This window comes from Chiloscyllium plagiosum, unplaced genomic scaffold, assembly GCF_037043375.1.
Source record: "Chiloscyllium plagiosum isolate Xiang-an unplaced genomic scaffold, Cpla_swu_hap1 HiC_scaffold_3, whole genome shotgun sequence".
Classification (NCBI taxonomy): domain Eukaryota; kingdom Metazoa; phylum Chordata; class Chondrichthyes; order Orectolobiformes; family Hemiscylliidae; genus Chiloscyllium; species Chiloscyllium plagiosum.
Window position 1 is genome coordinate 95,440,063 of NW_028270141.1, and position 23,043 is coordinate 95,463,105.

The window sequence follows — 23,043 nt, forward strand, 5'->3', positions numbered from 1 at the left end:
GTACAATCAATCTGAAAGTTTGTTCAGACTGTCAGAATTATAGATGGAACTAAAGTATGGCGTTCTTCCATTTTGGAGCTGATCTCACTTTATCCTTACTTGACCTATCTGACAAGGAGCAAGTCATCTGTGGTGATCTTTCATGCTAAGACATGTGGTGTTAGTAAACATTGGAAAGCTAGCATGAAAGCAACATTATGTTCCTTTAGGTTTTTTTTCCTCACCTGGTATACCTTCAGCTTGTGTTAATGCTAACCTACAAATTGAATGCGAACATAATTCAAAGTTTCAGTTCATACTTCCATTTCACTATTGAATCTGAATTATTATGGCACAGGAGGAGACCATTCAGCCCATCTTGCCTGTACGAATACCATCGTTCAGTGCCAGTTTTTTGTCCTTTTCCCATTCTATTGCACTCTATTTCTATCCAAATAGAAATAGCCCTGTTAAATGCCTCAACTGAACCTGTCTCCATCACATTTCCAAGAAGCTATTACTTGGTGTGTGTTTTTTTTTTCCCTCATTTAACCTTGATTCCTTTGCACATCACTTTAAATCTGTTACATTCTTTCATTCATTCTTGCTCCTTTTATGAGCGGGAACAGCTCCATTATGCATAGGAGTTTTGAAAGCTATCAAATATCGTCTTAGCCTTCTACACATCAATGACAACATCCCAACTTTAAAACTTGGATGCAAAAAATTAGTGAGCTAGCATCACCATTTTTGGCACAAACTGAGTCCTAATGCTGAAATTTTGTTTGTCAATATTTCTCCTTCAGTAATATAACTTAGATACAAAGTTTTAAAGTTTTTCTGATTCCTTGGCTTTGTGACAGCAACACTTGTCTTGATTGTCATTAATGTTTCTAGAAAAGTGCTTGAGTAGGAAATCTCACTCCTACTTATCGTCTTTGTTCTACAAAGACTATTTAAACAGGAATAAAATTAAAATTGCTCCTGTATTTTCTGCAGTTTAAAGCTGTGTGTACCAGTAGTCTGGGTGCAGACCACCTCCTCTTCTAAGAAGTGGTTTTCCCCCTCCTGAGGAATTGCGTAAGGCAAGACAGGATGGGGTCTGTCTTTTCAAGAAAGAGGATTGTAAACAAATACTATTTGTGATAAGTTGCTTAAGTTGAATGAGAGTGGGATTTGAACACTGATGTTAGATGCAAGGTTTGTAGCTCAGGTTGAGGTTTAGGGTGTAGGTTTGCACGCTGAGCTGTAGGTTTAATATCCAGATGTTTCATTACCTGGCTAGGTAACATCATCAAGTGAAGCGAAGCTGTTGTCTCCTGCTTTCTATTTATATGTTTGTCCTGGATGGGGTTCCTGGGTTTGTGGTGACTTCATTTCCTGTTCGTTTTCTGAGGGGTTGATCGATGGTATCTAGATCTGTGTTTTTGTTTATAGCGTTGTGGTTGGAGTGCCAGGCCTCTAGGAATTCTCTGGCATGTCTTTGCTTAGCCTGTCCCAGGATAGATGTGTTGTCCCAGTCGAATTGGTGGTTTCTTTCATCCGTGTGTAGGGCTATGAGGGAGAGAGGGTTGTGTCTTTTTGTGGCTAGCTGGTGTTAGTGTATCCTGGTGGCTAACTTCCTGTTTGTTTAAGCTAAGCAAAGACATGCCAGAGAATTTCTAGAGGCCTGGCACTCCAACCACAACCACAAATAAAGTTACGTGCAGTTTTATTGGAGAAGTAAACTTGAAGTCATTTCACTGTGTTAAACAATCAATTTTGAATTACCTGATATTATTGTATTTTCAGATCTTATTCAAGCCACAAATGAGACCAATGTTAATATACCTCAAATGGCTGACACACTTTTTGAGAGAGCAACGAACAGCAGCTGGGTGGTGGTTTTTAAGGCTTTAGTTACTACACATCATTTGATGGTCCATGGCAATGAGGTACGCTTTATTAATTCAAATATTTTAAATGTCTGAAAATCTATGTAATACAAATAGTACTATTTCAATTCACTCGAACCTGGAATAATTGAGGGAAAGTTGGTTATTATGACTGTAGCTCATACTGTTAGTAAGTTAATGCTGATGGAATTCTTCTGTTTATTAATGAATGAGGTAACACTGAAACAGTAACTTTGATTTGATGTAGAGTAATATGATTTGATGTAGTGTTCATGAATATAAATGCAGATTAGAGCACACTTTAGGGCAGATACATTGGACTCTGTGCAGAATAATACCTGATGGAAGTTCTTGATGGAAATTAGAATATGAACATAATCGAATTGATTAGGCCAGTCGTCATACCAGATTCTCAAATTTGTGCAAAGTACCAGGAATATTTAAATATTAAGATTATAACAAATTAGGGCTTGATGCATTCATTGATCAAACAAATCGTAATTAAACACACCACCTTTTTTTCAGTTAATGCAATATTTTTTGACAAACCAGTAAATGTAAGAGAGGATATTTGGCAAGATGCTGATTTGAAACTGAAGCATAAAATGCACATTAACAAAAGATAGGCTTTGTGATAAGGTGATGTATATATTTTGTTCTCCCAATTATTCCAAACCTCCAAATCAAACAAATTACAATGGTATGCAAATTGCGTTGTCACTCTTCCTTTACCGTGAGGGAAATCGAATACTGTAGGGTGGTCACAGTACTACAGTTCTATACAGCTCATGAGTAATGTAACCTGGGTACCTCATGTTGGCTTTGAAAAGTAGGTGCAACACAGTTTCACCGGAATGTGAGAGAGACTAAATTAGTTCATGAGCACAGTTTGCAAAGACTTGGCTATTTGTTTGTGTTTAGACAGTTGAAGTGTGATTTAATTGTGTTTTAAAACAATAACTGGATTTGAACAAAGAAAAACTGTCTGGTTAGTGATTATAGAAAATAACACCATCTTGAAATTAGAACAAAACCATTTGGGGATTAATCAGAAGTGGGCTTTCACCCCAAGGGTAGTAGAATCTGAGTCAATTAGATGTTTTTACTAATTGTTGAAAAATATAAATGAAAGACTGTTCAGTGGAGATAGCTGTATGTCTATTACATAATCACATTATGGAATAGGTTCAACTGACTGATGTAGGCCTGTTCCTATTTGCCTGAAAGCAACTAGGGAATTAAAGTATGTGGTTGTTGATTATTCAAGCAAATTTAGGGTTCAAGTTAGTTAGGAAAGCAAACAATGCAGAACATGTGGGTGGAACATGAAGATTGTTAACTAAGTGGGTTGGTATAAGATAATCGAGTACTTTGAGGCTAGCAAATAGCTTCTTGATCCTTTTGATTTGTGATTTAGATTAGGTTAATGCTTATTTTGTTATCTCAACAGTTTTTTCATTCACTCATGAATGTGGGCATCACTGGCTTGGCCAGCATTTATTGCCCTTACCTAATTGCCCTCAAAGGTGGTGGTGAGCTGCCATCTTGACTCATTGTAGTTTATTTGCTGTAGATAGACCAATGATTCCGTTATGGAGGGAATTTGAGGATTTTGACCCACAGACAGTGAAGGAACACAATATATTTCCAGGTCAGGTTGGTGAGTGACTTGGGAGGCAAACTTGCAGTTGGTGATGATACTGTGTATCTGCTATCCTTGTCCTTTTAGGTGAAAATGGTTTTGGGTTTGCTGCTGCTGAGTGGTGATTGAGAGATTAAATGTTTGTGGATGTGGTGCCAATCGAGCAGATTACTTTGTCCTGAATTATTGGCTATTATACTCCTAATGTCTGGCTGCTGTTATAGCCACTGTATTTATGTGGAAAGTTCAGTTGAGTTTCTGGTCAATGGTAAGCCCCAGGGTGTTGATGGTTGGGGATTTGGTTATGGTCAAACAGTTCAGTGTCAATGCATGGTGGTTGAATTGCCTTTTAGAGGAGATGGTGATTACATATCATTTGTGTGGCACAACTATTACTTACCGGCTTTCAGCCCAAATCTGAATATTGTCCCGGTCTTGTTGCATTTTAATATAGATTGCTTCAGTATCTGAGGTGCTCAAATGGTACTGAACGTTGTGCAATCATTAATGAGCATCTCCACTTCTAAACCTTATGCTAGAAGGAAGGTTGTTGATAAAGCAGCTGAACATGGTTGGACCTTGGACACCACTATGAGGAATTCCTGCTGAGATGACTGATCTCCAAAACCATATCCTATTGATGGTCAAACTAGTGGGGGCTTTTTCTTTCCTACCTATTCCCATTGATTCCAATTTTGCTAGGGCTCTTTGATGCCACACTCTGTCAATTGCAGCTTCATGCAAAGGGCTTGGAATTATAGCATCCCTACAGTGTGGAAACAGGCCATTTGTCCCATCGAATCTACACCAACCCTCCAAAGAGCAACCCAGCCAGACCTGTCCCAACCCTGCATTTCTCATGGCTAATCCACCTAATTTACACATCCCTGGGCAGTTTAGCATGCCCAGACGTGGGTACTGCAAATGCTGGAGATTAGAGTCAAGATTAGAGTGGTGCTGGAAAAGCGCAGAAGGTCACATAGCATCCGAGGAGCAGGAAAATCGACGTTTCGGGCAGAAGCCCTTCATCAGGACTGAGGCTGGAAGCCTCATGGGTGGAGAGATAATTGACGGGGGGTGGGGCTGGGAAGAAGGTAGCTGAGTGTGCAATAGGAAGATGGAGGTGGGGGTGAAGATGATAGGTCAGAGAGGAGTGTGGAGCGGATAGGTGGGGAGGAAGATTGACAGGGGTGGGATAAGTCATGAGGATAGTGCGGAGGTGAAAGGGTGGAAATGGGGTAAAGTTGGGGGAGGGAAAATGAGGAAACTGGTGACCCCCCTCCCACTTATCTCTGCACCCCAAGGCTCCCAGCATCATTCCTAATGAAGAACCTTTGCCCGAAACAGCAATTTTCCAGCTCCTCTGATACTGCCTGACCTGTGCTTTTCCAGTACCACTTTAATTTAGCATGGCCAGTTCACCCAACTTGCATATCTTTGGGCTGTAGGAGGAAACTTGCGCAGACATTGGGAGAATGTGCAAACTCCACCCAGACAGCCAACCAAGGATGGAATTGAACCCAGGTCCTGGTGCTATGAGGCAGCTGAGTTAACACTGGGCTAACGTGCAGCTTGTGCTGTCACCTTCCCACCTCAGTGAATTTAGCACTCTTAACCTCCTGTTTAAACCAAGGCTGAAATGGTGTCAGGAGCTGAATGCCCTAATAGAACCCAAACTGGGTGTCAGTGCACAGGTTATTGCTGTGCAGTAGCTTGATAGCACTATCAATGACCCCTTCCATCACTATGCTGATGATCAAGAATAGACTGATAGGCGATAATTGGCCGGTTTGGATTGTCCTGCTTTTTGTGTACAAGATGAACCTGGACACTCTTTCATATCGTCAGGTAGATTGCAGTATTGTAGCTGTCCTGGAACTGCTCCGCTAGAGGACTGGCAATTTCTGGAGCACAAATCGATGGTATCTATATGCCTCATTGGTGCTGATTGACCAGGAAGTGAGTTTTGACAAGATTGCATTTCAGTCCAAACACACACTGAATTGGCCCAAGTTGGTGGTGATGTTTTGTCTTGTTCTTATATGTTCAGTTTTACCTTTAGGTTGCACAAAGTTTCTTTTAATTTTTAACAAATTGGATAGATTGTCAATCAAGTCAGTGAGCAGGATAAGTAGTGCATTTGATGGTGTTAGATAGCCTTTGGGTTCAGTGCTATCAGGTGTGCTTAGCTGTTATCGTTGCTTTATAATGGTGCAGAAGGCTGCCAAGAATGCAAAAACTACATGTAATGAACTCTCTGCTGCCTCTGGTGCACAGTCTGATCAGATAGCTCATAAGGTAAGGATTTATTAGAACTTGTAAGTTCAGTGTTTTACATTAGTATCAAAATCCAAAACTTGAAGACATTTTGAAACTTGAAGTACTTAAGCTTTACTCTTGCATCCTCCAATAAGCCTGGAGGACAAATTGTGGCATATCTGCTAAGGGTAGGTTTTTCTTTCCTTTTGGGCTTTCTTGTTGGAAATACTCAAATAAATTACTCTTCTTTTGTCCTGAATGCATGAGTTCCAGCATGCAGTTCCCTCAGTGGGTAGTGTGCAAATTCTATTACATTTTAATATACATATTAATACACAGTGGTTAGCACTGCTGCCTCACAGCGCCAGAGACCTGGGTTCAGTTCCCACCTCAGGCAACTGTCTGTGTGGACACATTCTCTCCCTGTGTCTGCATGGGTTTCCTCTCAGTCCAAAAATATGCAGGTTAGGTGAATTGCCATGCTAAATTGCCCGTAGTGTTAGGTGAAGGGGTAAATGTAGGGGAATGGGTGTGGGTGGGTTGTGCTTTGGTGAGTCGGTGTGGGTTTGTTGGGCAGAAGGGCCTGTTTCCACACTAAGCCATTTCACATGTGTTATGATTAGATTAGATTACTATGGTTGAACAGACAGCTTATCAAAACACCATGCACCATATCCATTTTTATGCTCTGTCTTAGTCTTTCCAGAAATCCTTTGAACAACTAAATCTTTCACTTCGTATCTTTGGTCTCAACAATCTTTCTACTCTCTGAACTCTTTCCCACTCTGCCCTTTCTTTCCCACTTGTTGCTCTATTGTGTTTTTTTTTCTCCCCCCCTCACTGCTTTTTACATTCCTTCAGTGCATTCGCCATGCACTATTAACACTCATGTTGAGTTCTTCCAGCTACCAACTCTCAACATCTTTGTCACCTTTGTTGGGCTTCTCAACTGAGATTCAATCTTCAAAGCTGTAATAATCTCCAGTTAGGTGTCTTTAAAACATAGGTCTCTCCCTATGCACTTCTCCAGATGAACTAAATGCAATCTGTGTCCTATTGAACACTGACCATTCCTTCACACAATGCCTAATTGAAACTGCAATAGAAATTTTGTACAGCATATACTTTTTAATAGCTTCAAAGTGGAATACAGTGCACTCTTATTAATTAAATGGGAACACAAATTCCTCTGTTTAAGTTCTTATAAAATGCTTCTGGAGTGCAAACTATTCATGTGTAAAAGAACTGAACCAATCATCAGAGGATCAGTTATTTGCTTTGGGAGCTAGGCCAGTCAGGGATGTCAAAATTTCAGGGCTTTCTGTGAAAACCTTTCTCAAAATGTCATTTCTGTAATACCCAAATTCTGTAATACCAAACCACTGTCTGTATGGCTTTTTATATCCCAGAATCTACCCATTTGAAATCTTAGCATGTACAAAGCGAGTCATTTAATGTTGGGAGAAGCTAACTGGATTTGTAAAATTTGGATTGCAGTTTGCCTTCCCATCACGTCCTGTTACATCCTGTGTTTACATCTCTGCCTGCCGTGCATACGACAGACAAGTTTACATTAGTCCAACCAATCCTGCATTTGACGTTCAATTGGTAGGAGTGACACAGAGCAGTGAAAAACCCAAGTCTCATGTCTGTTGAACCTAGCTTGCTTCCACCCAGCTTGCGGTGCTCCAGTCATTTGTGGAGAAAATGGTGGGAAGTGGTAGAAATTAGGAATTACTTTGAAAATGAGAACTTGAGTCTGAGGTTCATGTCCCTCTAGCCTCAGGCCCTGGTCTTTTGCACTTTTGTATGATCCTGAATTTCCTGGCCCTTAGGATAGAGGATGGTAGTGGATCTGTATCCACGTGGATAAATCAGTTTCAAGTGCAGCAGATGTTCTTACAAATGTGAACACATGACTTGCCTAGCAAGATATCATTTAATAGAGAGTTCTTGGATAACCTGCGTTCAAGCAACGTGATTTGGCTGTAACATCGCTAAAGAATTAAGAAAGTGTTTTGGAAAACGCTTATCTCTGTTCGCAATAGCATGATTCCAGCAGGGATTGGTTCACGCGTGTTTTGTGTATGCACCAATGTCAGCTGCCACAGAACAGCTTTCAGTGAGAGGTACTGTACAGAGAGCAGCTTTCTTACATTTTAAATGTTCTGTGTTAAATTTACTCGTGTTTCATTAATTAATATGATTTCACCTTTCATTCAGGCTGTGCTATACTTTACGTTAGACTTTTGGGTGATTTTTGAGTGATTGTGTGATTTTTTTTTTTTTTTTTGCTGGTCTGCCCCAACTCTACTTATCCCATAGGCCCCATTATTCACATTAAACGAGGTTTCACTAGAATGCAACTATAGCATTATAAGAGAAATTACCTGTAGTTTTGATTAGATTAGATGAGATTCCCTACAGTATGGAAACAGCCCCTTCGACCCAACAAGTCCATACCGACCCTCCGAAGAGCAACCCGCCCAGACCCATTCCCCTATCCTATATTTGCCCCTGACTAATGCACCTAACACTATGGGCAATTTTAGCATGGCCAGTTCACCTGTCCTGCACATCTTTGGATTGTGGGAGGAAACCGGAGAACCCGGAGGAAACCCACGCAGACACTGGAGAATGTGTAAACTCCACACACAGTCCCCAAGTTAGGAATTGAACCCGGATCCCTGGTGCTGTGAGGCACCATGTTGCCCAATATATTTAGATGCGCTAACTTGATTATGGGGCAATCTCCAAATAAGGTAATCTTACATGATGTTCAATATCCACCTGAACAAATAAAAACTAATATGGAGCCAGTAGACCATTAACAAAACGTTATCTTTTTGGTTAGTGTAATTTAATAGTAAATGAATGTGTAACAAAACTGTGTTTAATCTTAAATCATACTATTTGAAAGCAAATCAGGGCACAAGTTGTCAGGCACAGTGGATTTCATTAAATAAAAGACTCAGCAGAGCACTTTTTTTCCTTTTGGCTTGAAAGTGCTGAATGTCTTTGAAAATGCAGTGTAAGGGAGTTGACCACTGCTGCAGGTCACAAATACAAAATGCACTATCTTGATATGAAATGAATGCTTTAAAGATGAACAAGGTTGTTCTGAGAAAATGGGAAGTATGGCTGACAAAATGGCTGATTTATCCTGATTAAATCTCATTTTATTTCCTAAATTTCAACTGTCTTACAAGATTTTCTCTAGTTTACTTTCAGCACATCTTCTCCTATTGCTTTAAATTGCTTATGTCGTGCCCTCTCGCGTCACTTTCACAACTTCTGTTTGTTCTTTTTGTGCCAGTGTGGAAACAAATCAAGAATGTTGTAATTTTGAAGACTGTTCAATAATACAGAGGGTAGTATTACTGAATTCTAGCTCAGTGTTTGAATATTGGTCAGTGATCATTTCAAAAGGAAGCAATCAACCAACATAGAGTTTTACAATTAGAAAATAGAACATAGAACAGTACGGTACAGCACAGAACAGGCCCTTCTGCCCACAGTGTTATGCCCAGCATTTGTCTTAATCTAAGATCAACCTAACCTACACTCGTCTCAATTTACTGCCGTCCATGTGCTTGTCCAGCAATCGCTTAAATGTCTCTGAAACTACTACTGCCGCTGGCAGTGCATTCCATGCACCACCACACTCTGCATAAATAACCTACCTCTGACATCTCCCCTACACCTTCCTCCAATCACCTTAAAATTATGACCCCTCGTGACAACTATTTCTGCTCTGGGGAATAGTCTCTGGCTATCTACTCCATCTATGCCTCTCATTACCTTGTATCATGTTACCTCTCCTCCTCCTTCTCTCCATTGTGAAAAGCCCTTGCTCACTCAACCTCTCTTCATAAGACAAGCCGTCCAATACAGGCAGCAACCTGGTAAATCTCCTCTGCACCCTCTCTAAAGAACTACATCCTTCCTATAATGAGGCAGCCAGAACTGGGTACAATATTGCAAGTGTGGTCTAACCAAGGTTTTATAGAGCTGCAGCAAAACCTGGTGGCTCTTAAACTCAATTCCCCCTGCTAATGAAAGCCAAAACACACATGCCTTCTTAACAGCCCTATCAACTTGGCTGTTAACTTTAAGGGAACTGTGTACGTGGACCCCAAGATGCTGCTATTCCTCCACACTGCCAAGAATCCTGTCTTTAACCTTGTATTCAGCATTCAAATTCAACCGTCCAAATTCACTTTGCATTTATTCAGGTTGAACTCCATCTGCCATTTCTTAGCCCGGCTCTGCATCCTGCCAATGTCTTGTAGCCTGCAATAACCCTCAACAGTATCTTCAACACCAACAAACCATTGTGTAGTCAGCAAACTTACTAACCCATCCTTCCACTTTTTCATCCAAGTCAACTATAAAAACTACAAAGAACAGATGCCCAAGAACAGATCCCTTCGGGACACCACTGATCACTGACCTCCAGGTGGAATACTTCCCATTCACTACCACTCATTGTAGTCTTCCGGCCAGCCAATTCTATATCCAGACAGCCAAATGTCCCTGTATCCCATATCTCCTAACTTTCTGAATGATCCTACCATGGGGAACCTTATCAAATGCTTTACTGAAATCTATATACACCACTCCACAGCTCGACCTTCATCAACTTGTCTCATCACATCCTCAAAGAACTCTTTAAGGCTTGTGAGGCTTGAATTGCCCTTCATGCAGCATTGCAGACTATATTTAATCAAACTATGTTTTTCCAAATAATCATAAATCCTACCTCTCCAAATCCTTTCCAGTGCCTTGCTTACCACAGACATAAGACCAACTGGCCTGTAATTCCCAATGATTTCCCTAAGCCCTTTCTTGAATAGAGTAACAATATTCGCTTCCCTGCAATGAGGATGCAAGGATCATCGCCAGAGGTGCGGCAATCTCATTCCTCGCTTCCTGTGTTAACCTTGGATATATTTGGTCCAACCCTGGGGACTTGTGTATCTTGATGCTTCCCAGAATTTCCAGGACATCCACTTTCTTAATATCCATCTGTTCAAGCCTATTAACCTGGTCCACAGTGTTCTCACTATCAACAAGGTCCCCCCTCTCGTGAATACTGAAGCAAAAAAATTCCCCTACCTCATCAGACTCCAGGCACACATTCCCTCCACTATCCTGAACACCCTTTCTGATCATTCTCTTATTCCTCACTTAAGTGTAGAACACCTTTTGGCGTTTCTCTAATCCTTCCTGCCAACACTTTTTTGTGTCCCCACCTAGCTCTTCTCAGTCCATTTTTGAGTTCTTTCCTAGCTCCCCTGAATTCTTCTAAAGCTGTGTTGCTTTTTTTTTAGATTTAATGTGGAAACAGGCCCTTCGGCCCAACAAGTCCACACTTGCTCCTCCAAAGAGCAACCCACCCAGACCCATTCCCCTACATTTACCCCTTCACCTAACACTACGGGCAGTTTAGCATGGCCAATTCACCTAACCTGCACATTTTTGGATTGTGGGAAGAAACCGGAGCACCCGGAGGAAACCCACGCAGACACTGGGAGAATGTGCAAACCCCACACAGACGGTTGCCTAGGTCTCTGGCTCTGTGAGGTAGCAGTGCTAACCATTGTGCCACCCGTGCCGCCCATGCTTCCTCAACCTTAAGTAAGCTTCTTTCTTCCTCTTGATGAGAAGCTCCTGTTCCCTTGTTATCCAAGGCTCGTTCACCTTACCTTTCCTTGCTTGGCTCTGGGACAAAGTTATCCGACACTCGCTCCTGAAACAGTCTCCGCATTTCTGTTGTGCATTTTCCATAGACAATTGTTCTCATTTTATACTCCACAGCTCCTGTCATCTAGTAGCAGTATAATTCTCCCCCCCCCCCCCCCCCCCCAATCTAAGTACCTTACCATACACCATACTGTCTGTTTCTATCCCTCCCATGGCCCTGGTAAAGGCAAGGCAGTTGTGGTCACTTGTCACTGAAATGTTCTCCTACCGAGAGATCTGACACCTGGCCTGGCTCATTGCCTAGCACCAAATCCAATATGGCCTTTCCTCCGAACCAATCTATATATTTGAGTCAGGGATCCTTCCTGGACACAACTGACTATCTGTTCCATCCAGACAATCTGCACTAAGGAGGTTCCAGTCAGTATTGGGGAAGTTGCAGTCACCCATGACAACAATGCTGTTCAATCTGCACCTTTCCAAGATTTGCTGTCCAATCTGTTTTTGTGTCTCTGTTGCTATTGGGAGGTCTATAGTAAATACCCAATAAACTGACTTCACCTTTCCTGTTACTGACTTCCTCCAATATTGACTCAGTAGACAAACCCTCGTTTTCTGCAGCTGCGATGCACTTTCTAATTAACAGTGCTACTCCCCCCTCCTCTTACCTCCCTCCCTGTTCTTTAATAAGTCGCTTTCAAGACCTACAAACAAATCAACAGGACACCAATAGGATCACCAATATCAGGATTCTATCAGAAGCAGTAATGCAATCACTTGATCGAACAACCGTTCCCACGATCCAGCCCAAACTTTGAGTCCGCTTTGTGGATGACACCTTTGTCATTTCGAAATGGAATAACTTAGAGGAAATCTACAATATCACTAACAACATCCTTATTGGCATAAATTTTACCAAAGAGGAAGAGAACTCTAACTGACTTCCCTTTCTCGATGTCACAGTGGAACGAACAGTCAACGGAGAATCGCAGACCAGAATCCACAGGAAGTCAACACAGACCAGATACTCAACTACAAGAGCAATCATCCCAATACCCAGAGACAGAGCTGCATCAGGGCATTATTTAAACAAGCCACAGCACACTGCAACACCCAGGAACTATGAATAGCAGAAGAAAAATACCTATACAGCATATTCAAGAACAACAGGTACCTGATAAACACAGTCCACCGATTCTTATATAACAAACCTAAACAAGAAGATACAACATGCCTAGTGACTTTAACCACATTACTGTACATCAATGACATCTCTGAGATGACTACCAGCCTACTCCAACCATTTGGCATCGTGGTAACCCACAAACCAACCAATACACTGAAACAGCTACTGATTAACATAAAAGACCCTATACCAACAACCAGCGAAACAAATGTCCTTTACAAAATATACTTCAAGGACTACAGCAAGCACTACGTCAGGCAGGAAACTAGCCACCGGGATACACAAACTCCAACTAACCACCAAAAGACATGACCAGCTATCACTAGTATCCTTACACACAGATGAAGGATACCACTTCAACTGGGACACCATATCCATCCTAGGACAGGGTAAACAGAGACACGCATGAGAATTCCTAGATACCTGGCATTCAAAGAGTAACTCCATCAATAAATACACTGATTTTGTCTCCATTTTACCAACCTCTAAGAAAAAGAATGGGAAATGATATCACCCACCTTTAGCTCATAAATAGAAAGTGGGACAAAATACCAGCACTTCACCAGAGGCAAACTGAAGATGTTATCTAGTGTGGTGACGAAACATCCGAGAACAAACCTACCAGCACAGCAACCAAACTTACAACCGGAATAACTGCAGAGAGGGTGTTTCCCCTTGGGAGAACCTAAAACTAATGGCCACCATTTTAAAAATAAAATCAGAGGTTAGCCTTTTAAAATAGTGAGGCATTTTTTAATCAGTATAGCCTTAAATAACAAAACAGGCTTGATGGGCTAAAGGCCTCTTTTTGTTTGTATGTTGTATCACATGTTTCTGTTGGATTACATGTTTCTCCAGATCTCAAGTATCATACAGGAAAACAGATGGCCAAGAGCATGTAATTATCAGGATATTGTGTATTCAGGCATTACCATGCCATTATTTTGCAAGCTGCAGTAGTTCAGTAGCATTGCTGTTTTTGAACACATTTTATTCAAAGGTGTTTATTGATGAAGAATGTTAAAGTACAAAATCGTATTTGCCCCACATTTCCTTTTTTAATTTTGTAACCCTGCTGCATATTATAATGGCTGGGTGATATCGAGGAAACAGATGGATTCACAGCAGGTGATATAGTGGCTGCTGAGACATCTGATTTGAGTTTCTACTAATGCAATCTGTAATTTGTGGAAGGATTTGAGAAGTGAAAGCATTAAATAAGATGCAGTTGGATTACTTTATTTGTATGATTTGTTTTAGAAAATATATTTCTAACAAAGTCCAGGTTTGTTTTATTCTCAAGCTTTAGGAAAGTTAACAGTGACTATTTTAATTTAGGCATTGTAGTTTAATTCAACAAAAATATTCTACATGAAGTGTTGGACACCTTATTTAAGGAAGGAAGTAAATGCATTGAAAACAGCTCAGAAGTTTTCAGATGAATGGCTGGAATGGGTACTTTATAAGGAAATGTTGGACAGTAATAATCTACATTGTCTCACAGTGGCATTATCAAAGACAAAAAATAGCTGTTATGTCAAAGAAGGAGCACCTGGGAGAGGTGACGAACCACCTACTTGAAGCTTGGGTTTTGAGCAGGGTCTTGAAAGCAAGAGAGTGGAAATGTGTAGGGGGAATAACTCCAGAAGGTAAGGCTAAGAAGGCTGAAGGCAAGTGTGTTAGTAGTGGTGTGAAGCGTCTAAAAATGTGTTATTTCTGGAAGAATAGAGTTTGAAGGGTTTTCAATGTAGAGAAGAAAAGGCAGACAGATGTGTGTGGGGATAATCGGTGGGGAGTGGTGGGACGCATTGCCATGAAGGAATTTTAATACAAAGAGGGCAAATTTAAACCAATTAGCTAAATGATGGCCAAGTGGAATTTGGTGCAAGATTTAATCGAGGAGCAGAGTTTTAAGTGAGATTACATTTTTATTGAGGATGGAAGGAAAAGCTTTTGTGATGCAGTGGTAATGTTCCTACCTTTGAACTAGGAGCTGTGTGCTCAGGTTTCACCTGCTCCAGAAGTATGCAATCAAATGTTTCTCTGAACCAGTTGATTAAAAAATGTCTAGAGGATAACAGATTGGCCAGGAGAACATCAAGCCAATTGACATGAAAATAGCAAAGCTAGAAAGGCAGTTTTGGGAACACATTGGATTGCAACTCGTTTGGGAAGAAATGTGCTGGGAAGCTTGACCCTCTCTCTATATAATAGAATCCAAAGGTTAAACTATTGTTTACAACTAAGGCAGTGATTGGGAATGAGGATGAATTTGAAAACTGTAATGAACCTTCAGAAATCTTCTTGATTCTGGAATTGCGCCCTTCAATTTTTAAAATTGCCAATCTTGCTGCTTTTTTTTGAGCAAGGTGAGAGCATTTTCACCTTAGTAGGTGATCAGTCATTACTGTAATCAGTTGGGGACTAAGTGAACATTTGAACAATCGTATAGTTCAAGTCAGCAAAATTATGTAAAGTCAGTCTCACTTTAATCATTTTTCTGAGGCAAAAATATTAAATAATTTTATGCCCATGGATGTTACTAATTTACAGGTCTTCCAGCAGGTATTCAACAAGGTTTCACCTATGGATTGTTAATAACATGTACCTGAAGAAAAATTATTTGTTTGAACAGGGAGTTAGTTGTGGAGCAGACAGATTAAGGAAAATACTATGTATTCCAAATTGACAAGACACTCCAAATTCAGTAGTGCAGCAAATACCTTTAAATAAGGGTCAAAAATAAATACACTGGAGATTAATCAATTGGACAAACTGTGGCAGATGGAGCTCCAGTTAGGAAAGGATAAAATCTTCTGCTTGGGACAGGAAGCAAAATAAGTTAGTATTTTATAAATGGCAAACTGGAGCTAACAGATGAGCAGAGAAAATGGGATCCAAGAACCCTCAGTACTAAAAATTGTGGATAGATACAAAAAAATAAGAGTGTTGGCTTTTATTTCAATGGAACTAAAATCCAAAATTGTGGAAATTACCTTAGGATCTAACCAGAGCTCTGTAACTCTATTATGACTACTGTATTCAGCCCTTGGGGCTATACTCCAAACAGTAAATTGATTTCCTGGGATGCCAGGATTGTGTGTGAGGAGAGAGCAAGTTGAGTGTCGCCAAACAGAGACCTTGGGGGTGTAATTTCACAGATCCATGAAAGTAGAGTCACAGGTATACAGGGTGGTGACGCTGTTTGGCACGCTTGCCTTCATTAGTCAGAGCCTTGAGTATAGGAGTTGGGATGTCATGTTGAGACTGTACAGTATATTAGGTAGGCCACTTCTGGAATACTGCGTTCACTTCTGGTCTCCCTTCTGTAGGAAAGACATAGTTAAACTTGAAAAGGTTCAGAAAATATTTACAAGGATGTTGCCGGAATTGGAGGGCTTGAGCTATAAAAAATAGGCTGGGACTATTTTCTCTGGAGGGCTGGTGGCCAAGGGTTGATCTCTATAGAGAGATTTGTAAAATCATGAGGGGCATGGATACGGTGAAGAGCCAAAGTCTTTTCCTGAGAGTAGGGAAATCTAAAACTAGAGGGTGTAGTTTTAAGGTGAGAGGGGAAAGATTTAAAAGGGACCTGAGGCATCTTTTCATGCAGAGGATGGTGCGTGTATGAAACGTACTGCCAGAGGAAGTGGTGGAGGCAGGTAAAATTACATTTAAAAGGCATCTGGATGGGTATATGAATAGGAAGGGTTTAGAGGAATATGGAACAAGATCAGTTAGGATATCTGATTGGCATGGACAAAATGGACCGAAGAGTCTATTTCCATGCTGTGTAACAGAGTCTAATCTCATAGAAACGTATAAACTTCTAGCAGGAGTAGGCAGATTAGATGCAGGAAGAATGTTCCTGATGGTTGGAGGAGTCCAGGATCATACTTAAGGATAAGTTGCAATCCTTTTAGGTCTAAGATATGGAAATAATTCTTCACAAGGCAGTGGTGAGCCTATGCAATTCAGTGTCTCAGTAGTTGAGGCCAAAATATTGTTTTGAAGGAGTTAGATGTAGCTCTTGTGGCTAAATGGATCAAGAGATATTGGGAGGAAGGCATTGTGGGGTTAGGGTACTGAACTTGATGATCAACCATGTTGAATGGTAGTGCAGGCGAGAGTGGGTGAATGGCCTACCCCTGCTGCTGTCTTCTGTGTTTCTATGCAAGAATTTAATAGGCTATATGGGGAGAACTTTCTTCCTTTTGGGACAGTCTAGAATAAGACATAACTGTAAAATTAGAACAAAAGGATCAGGCATCACTTTGAGAAGTACTTCATCACAAATCATAGTTGCAATCTGGGACAGATTTCACCCAGGAAGCTGCTCTGGCGTGGTCAGTAGATGATTTGTTCAACAACATTGTTGAAGGGCACAAGACCCAGTGGATAAATGGATATCTTCAGTCTTTTATTTGCCATCATTTAACTGGAATGTTGGTACAAGCTCAAGAAACACATTGGCCTATTTTCTTTGCTATGTGTATATGGAATTATTGACTGAATCGACTTATGTTTAATTGGAATATTTTTATAGCTTTTGAAAGACTGGCAAGCAATCAAATGACTGAGGGAATCAGAGGGGTTAAGACATAGGAGATGGAGAATGTATCTTTTAAAATAGTTTATTTTATACAGTAATAGCTGTATGTCACGTTTGCCTCTGCTGTCTCTATAATCTGACCTCAAAAATGAGAGAAAGTTGTGGAATTCTTTGGCCCAGTTTAATAGTGATGTTTAGCTGGCGAAGCAGCAAATCCCACTCCACTTACTCAATAAGCTAAATATTTCCCTTGGTTTCCCCTCGCTGTTACAGTAAACCCACATGTCTGTGAGAAGAAAATGATAATTGTAAAAAATAAAGCGCTACTCACTGCACTGGTATATGCCCAGCAGTTCTCATACTTAACCTTTGAGCTAACTACTAGTCCTACTGTTGTTTTCAACTGAATCCTGAGGAGGCTATTGATCATGCTGCTCTATTCTTTTTTATTTCTCTTGATTTCAAGAAAAACACTCAAACAGGTTTGCAGTAATGAACCAATGTTAGTTTTGTTTTACAGCACAAGCTGATTTTCAAGAGATTTAAGGAACTTCAAACATGGTTCTCAACGGCAGCTCAGAATGTGGTAGTACAATTCCATAATGGAATTCACCAGCATTAACTTGTAAAATCTTGTTAGTCACAGCATATTAAGCATCAACAAAACAAAAACTAATTGCCCAAACATGCAAGTTAAGGATGTCCTCAATTCAACTTGTCTAACTAATTATAGAATAGCATAAAGGATGAAAACCCTAGACAGGATAGGTGTTGGTCGTTGCTTTCAGATAAACAATTGAAGAGGCTCAAAATAAGGAAGGTGGTGTTGATATGGTGCTGCCACCTGAACATGTACTAGGTGTAACAAACTTAAAACATTTTGAATTTTAAAATCAAAATGAAAAATTTCAATACACCAATTGTGCAAAAAGTCCTGTTACTAACTACATGGGTTCATGTAATCTTATTACATTCACTTGTCATATTTTGACTTCATTATTTATTCAGCTGCATTGTTGTGTAACAATTCTATGTATTTTGCAGAGATTTATTCAGTACCTGGCATCTAGAAATACTTTGTTCAACCTCAGCAATTTTTTGGATAAAAGCGGGACACATGGTAAGATATCAGCACTTGTGTTTGATTTTAAAAGATTAATTTTAATCTCAATATTTATAAAAGCTTCCAATAAGAGGTAGATTAGTTTTCTTGTTGACAATATTGAATAAATTTAATTTTCTTTAGATTTGAATTCCCTTCTTTAATATGGCTTACACATCTGAAACTAATTTAAACAGCTTTTACTGGCTTATACATAAGTATTTCAAAAGCCCTACTGTATTATATGTTTGCTTTCATGAAAAGAGAAAGCAATATTCAGGTTTGGTGCACGTTGGCATAAATAATTCTGATGGTAATAACTGGGACCAGCGCGTAGTGGAAGGGAGATTTATACTTTGTGGTAGTGATGCCCAAATATGATTTCAGGCTCATGAATCTTTAAGTTAGGAAGATTCTAAGGCACAAAATCAGTGCCAGCTATTGATATAAATTGCTGTCACACTCTGTGAACGTTTGCTGGGAGGGTAGTTAAAATGAGTAGAATCACTTGGGTCCAGTAGGCAGAAGCATTGTAGAGTTACTAATTTTAAGTGCAAATTGGGCACCAGATCCATTATGCAACTTTAGTTTAAGCTTGAATGGCAGCAATGACTGTGTTTCATCAGAAATCTTAAATCTCAAGTCAAACTAAAAATATTTTTGTTCTGTTATGAACCCAAAAGAGAGTAGTAGGCTCCTTCATGTCTCCTCTAGCCTGAGCTGCTGCTGCTGCACCTCCACACCCTGCCTTGTGTCCATATTCCTGCAAATAGTTCTGTATGTTGAACTGTCGATATATCATCCTTAATGGCTGCTAAATAAACCAGGAAGCCTACAGAATGCTACAATGCCATTTATGTCATCACTGTTAACTCGTAAGACCACTGGTAACAAAGCATCTTTCCTGTAATATATTGACAGTAGACAGAGCCTGTACCCCCCCCCCCCCCCCCCCCCCCAAGCCAGATAATAACTTTTGGAGTCCTTTTTGAGAGCTTCAAAATGTAAACTTGGCCTGAGATGTAAGATTTACTTGATGAAACAACATCATTGCCATTCAAACTAAATTACATAATGGATTGGTGACCATTGGAGCCAATTTGCATTTCAGATTAACAACTCAACAATATTTCTGCCTGTTAGGCCTATGTGACTGAATTTATTTTAACTATGCTTTTATAGCATTAGAAATATTTACAGTTTGTCATGCAATTTTAACCTTTTGTAACTTCCTTTAATTTCTCAGTATACAGTGTAATTAATTCTGTTCCAATATCCAATGTTCGGTTTTCTATATCTGTCCACAGCTGCAGAAACCTAAAATATTTCTGCTTTCTTGCTGCTACATGCCACACAATCCTGTGTTTGTGTACAAATGATGTCCTGCATAAAGATTTCTGTCTACATCAAACAGTCATGCTTAAGAGGCAACCACAATTTTTATTTTTTCATTTAACAAGAATCTACACTGAGTTTATAGGAACATTGGGATAGCGATATGCCATCCAACTCCTTGAGCTTGATCCACCATTCAGTGAGGTCATAGTTGATCTGTGGCCTAACTGCATATACCTGTCTTTAGCCTTTATCCCTTAAATTTCTTTGAGAAAAGCTATTAACCTTGTGTCATTTTAAAATTAACAACTCTTGTAGCATCCACTACCATGCTGAAGAGTTCCAAACATCTACCAACCTTTGTGTCCACAAGTGCTTCCTAACATCTCTTCCTGAACAGTCTGGCCCCAATTCCCAGATTGTGCCACCAAGTAGAAATAATTTATCTTTTTCTAACCTGAATTTTCCTGTTAATATCTTAAAGACTTTGATCTGATCACCCATTAACTTTCATATTCTAGATAAAATAGACTTAATTAATATAATGTCTTCTCATAACTTAACCCGTGAAGTCCAGGTATCATGCTTGTAAACCAACATTGTACTCCCTTCAAGGACACTATATCCTTCCTTGGGTGTCTCCAGATCTACTCTCAGTACTTCAAGTTTATTCAGTTTTTTTCTTCTGTACAATCTGGCAATCTAGAACATGCAACTATATCTTGCTGCCTGTCCTGTTTCTAGGTCTAAAAGGTTTGTTGTCATGTTTTAAAATCTTATCATTTTAAAATCCCTGTCGCATCTTGTTTGGAAACTGATTAGTAACCACCCAATGACTAACCATATAAGGAAGATTGGTGAACTATATCTAAAGTCCATTTTGGGTTCTGAATAATCTGTCTGGCTTTACCATGCTAATGTGAAGTACTACATATACCAGTATTCTGTATGCTAGTCATTTAGTATTCTGTAAAAGGTGAAGGAGAACTTAGATGTGATGTAGAAAAAGTGCCATAGGTCTACTGGACCTTTTGGTATCTCTCTCATTAGAGAGAGATGACTGGAAGTGGTTTAACCTGAGGTTCACCTATTCTTGGGCAAGGGGAGAGGTGGAGAAGGAGAGTTCTTCATGGTAACTTCTGCCAGTGTAGCAATTGAACCCATGCTGTTGCAGTTGTTGGCATCTGTCTAACATCCATCACCGTCTGTTGTGACGGTATTTGAAGTGAAGCCTAAGGTAAACCTGTATGAAAAACACAACCATGTTATAATTTGGAGGTGTTGGTGTTGGATTGGGGTGTACAAAGTTAAAAATCGCACAAAAGCTAATAGTCCAGATTTATTTGGAAGCACTAGCTTTCTGAGCACTGCTCCTTGGTCAGGTGGTTGTGAAGTATAAGATCGTAATACATAGAATTTCTCACAAAAGTTTACAATGTGTGGCAACTGAAATTTTCTATTGAAAAAGACTTGGATTGTTTATTACATGTCTCATCTTTTAGAATGACCATGTTGGTTTCAGTTCTTTCATATATAAATCCCAGAACTTTTTTTTAAAGTTACATTCTCAAGTGAACTTTAACACTGGGTGCCATGACAGCCCCAATAATGCATTGAAGGTGTGAGGTGCCCTTTGTGAGACTGTCTGTGCCCCAGTGTTCAGACTTTTTCTATTTCTTAAAAAAAAGGAATTTACAGAATCTTACATGGATCCATGCAGTTTTTGAGGTGTGTGTGTGGTGGGGGTCACCTGTAGTGTGACATGAAACCAAGGTCCCGGTTGAGGCTATCAGCCTCTACTTGGCTACTTTGCATTGTTTCCCGTCCTGAAGTCCGCCTTGGGCCTTCGGATGAATGTCCTGGACCGCTGAAGTATTCCCTGACTGGGATGGAAACTCCTGTCTGTTGATTGTTGTGCGGTGCCCATTCATCCGTTGCTGTAACCTCTGCTCTGTCTTGCCAATATACCATGCCTCAACATCCTTGCCGTCAGCATATCCCATGGCTAATGGTGGTATCCATATCAACATGCTAGCATGTCTTGCAGCATCCACTGTGACAGGGTTGTATGGTGTTGTCCTGGAAGCTGGGCAGTTTGCTGCGAACAATGATCTGTTTGAGGTTTAAAGGCAAGTGGAGGTGTGGGCAAGGTCTTAGTGAGGTGCACATCCTCGTTGATAATGTGGTGTAGGCTGCAAAGAACATGGGCACCCATGAAGGAGCAGCGTTTTGAAAGTTAGTGCTTCCAAATAAACCTGTTGGACTATAACCTGGTGTTGTGAATTTTATCTTTATACAATCATATTAGCATCACTACAGCTGCATCTGAAAGCAGCACCAAATCTATCTGATCATTGCTCTTGGCTGTACAAAAAAAAGTCTGAGTATTGATCCTTACATGACTAACAAATAGTCCACATCTATCCGAGCTATTTTCATCTCGATTGATGGTAGTCTGTTTTGATTTGGCACTGGAGCAAAGACTAGAATTGGATGCCTTGATAGCACAAAAGGTGGCCATTTGGCTCATTGTGTCCATGCCAGCTTTCTGTAGAGTGACCCAATTAGTTTCATTCCATACTTTGCAGCCGTAATGTCCTCCAGTGCCTGAATTCTTTTCTTTTGCAGCCATTAATTGTTTCTACTGTCTTTTGAGACTGGTGGAAGCAAGTTTCAGGTTATTAGCACACATTTTAAATGTAGAAAGTGACAATCTGTGTTCACTTATCCTTGCATCGCCAGCTGATTGAAAAAAGAACCTGTGTTTGTTTAGCCTATCATAGAATTATACTCCTTTATCAACCACCAATTGTATAAGGGGAACAACCCCTAGTTATTTCAACCAACCTTGGAGCTGGTTTTCCCCTGGAAAAAGGTTCTGGTAAACCCCTGTATCATGTCAATAATATTCATTAAATTTTCAAAAGTACAGTGACCAAATGTGGTCATTGTACTCTAAAGCTCTGAATTGAGACTTGATCAGGTGTTTCCCAGAACTTTGTGGGAAGCTAGGGAAAAAGTTACTGGGCCTCTTGTATCATTTAATAGCCACAGGTGAGGTACTGGAAGTCTGAAGGGTGGCTAATGTAGTGCACTTTGAGAGGTTCTGAGGAAAGTCCAGGGAACTACAGACCAGTGAACCACTGGTCAGTAGTGGTAAGTTGTTGGAGGGGATTCTGAGGGACAGGATTTACATGCATTTGGAGCAGCAAGGACTAATTCTGGATAATCGACTTGTCTTTGACCGTGGGAAATTGTGCTTCACTAACGATTGAAGAGGTGACAGAGAAGATGGATGAAGGCAGAACAGTAGATGCTTATATGGACTTCAGCAAAATATTTGACAAGACTCCGTGTCATAGAATGGTTAGTAAGGTTAAATCACAT

General features: G+C 40.2%; 1 protein-coding gene across 20 annotated transcripts in view; it reads left to right on the plus strand.

The window, feature by feature from the left end:
• The window catches only part of snap91a (synaptosome associated protein 91a), a 226,535-nt gene that overhangs the window by 54,339 nt on the left and 149,153 nt on the right, over positions 1-23,043 (plus strand). For all 20 annotated transcript variants that reach the window (XM_043685682.2, XM_087981635.1, XM_087981663.1 and 17 more), the window contains 2 exons: positions 1,771-1,913; positions 18,264-18,339. In XM_043685682.2, the coding sequence (XP_043541617.1) occupies positions 1,771-1,913; positions 18,264-18,339 (219 nt within the window). The remainder of the gene's footprint in view (positions 1-1,770; positions 1,914-18,263; positions 18,340-23,043) is intronic.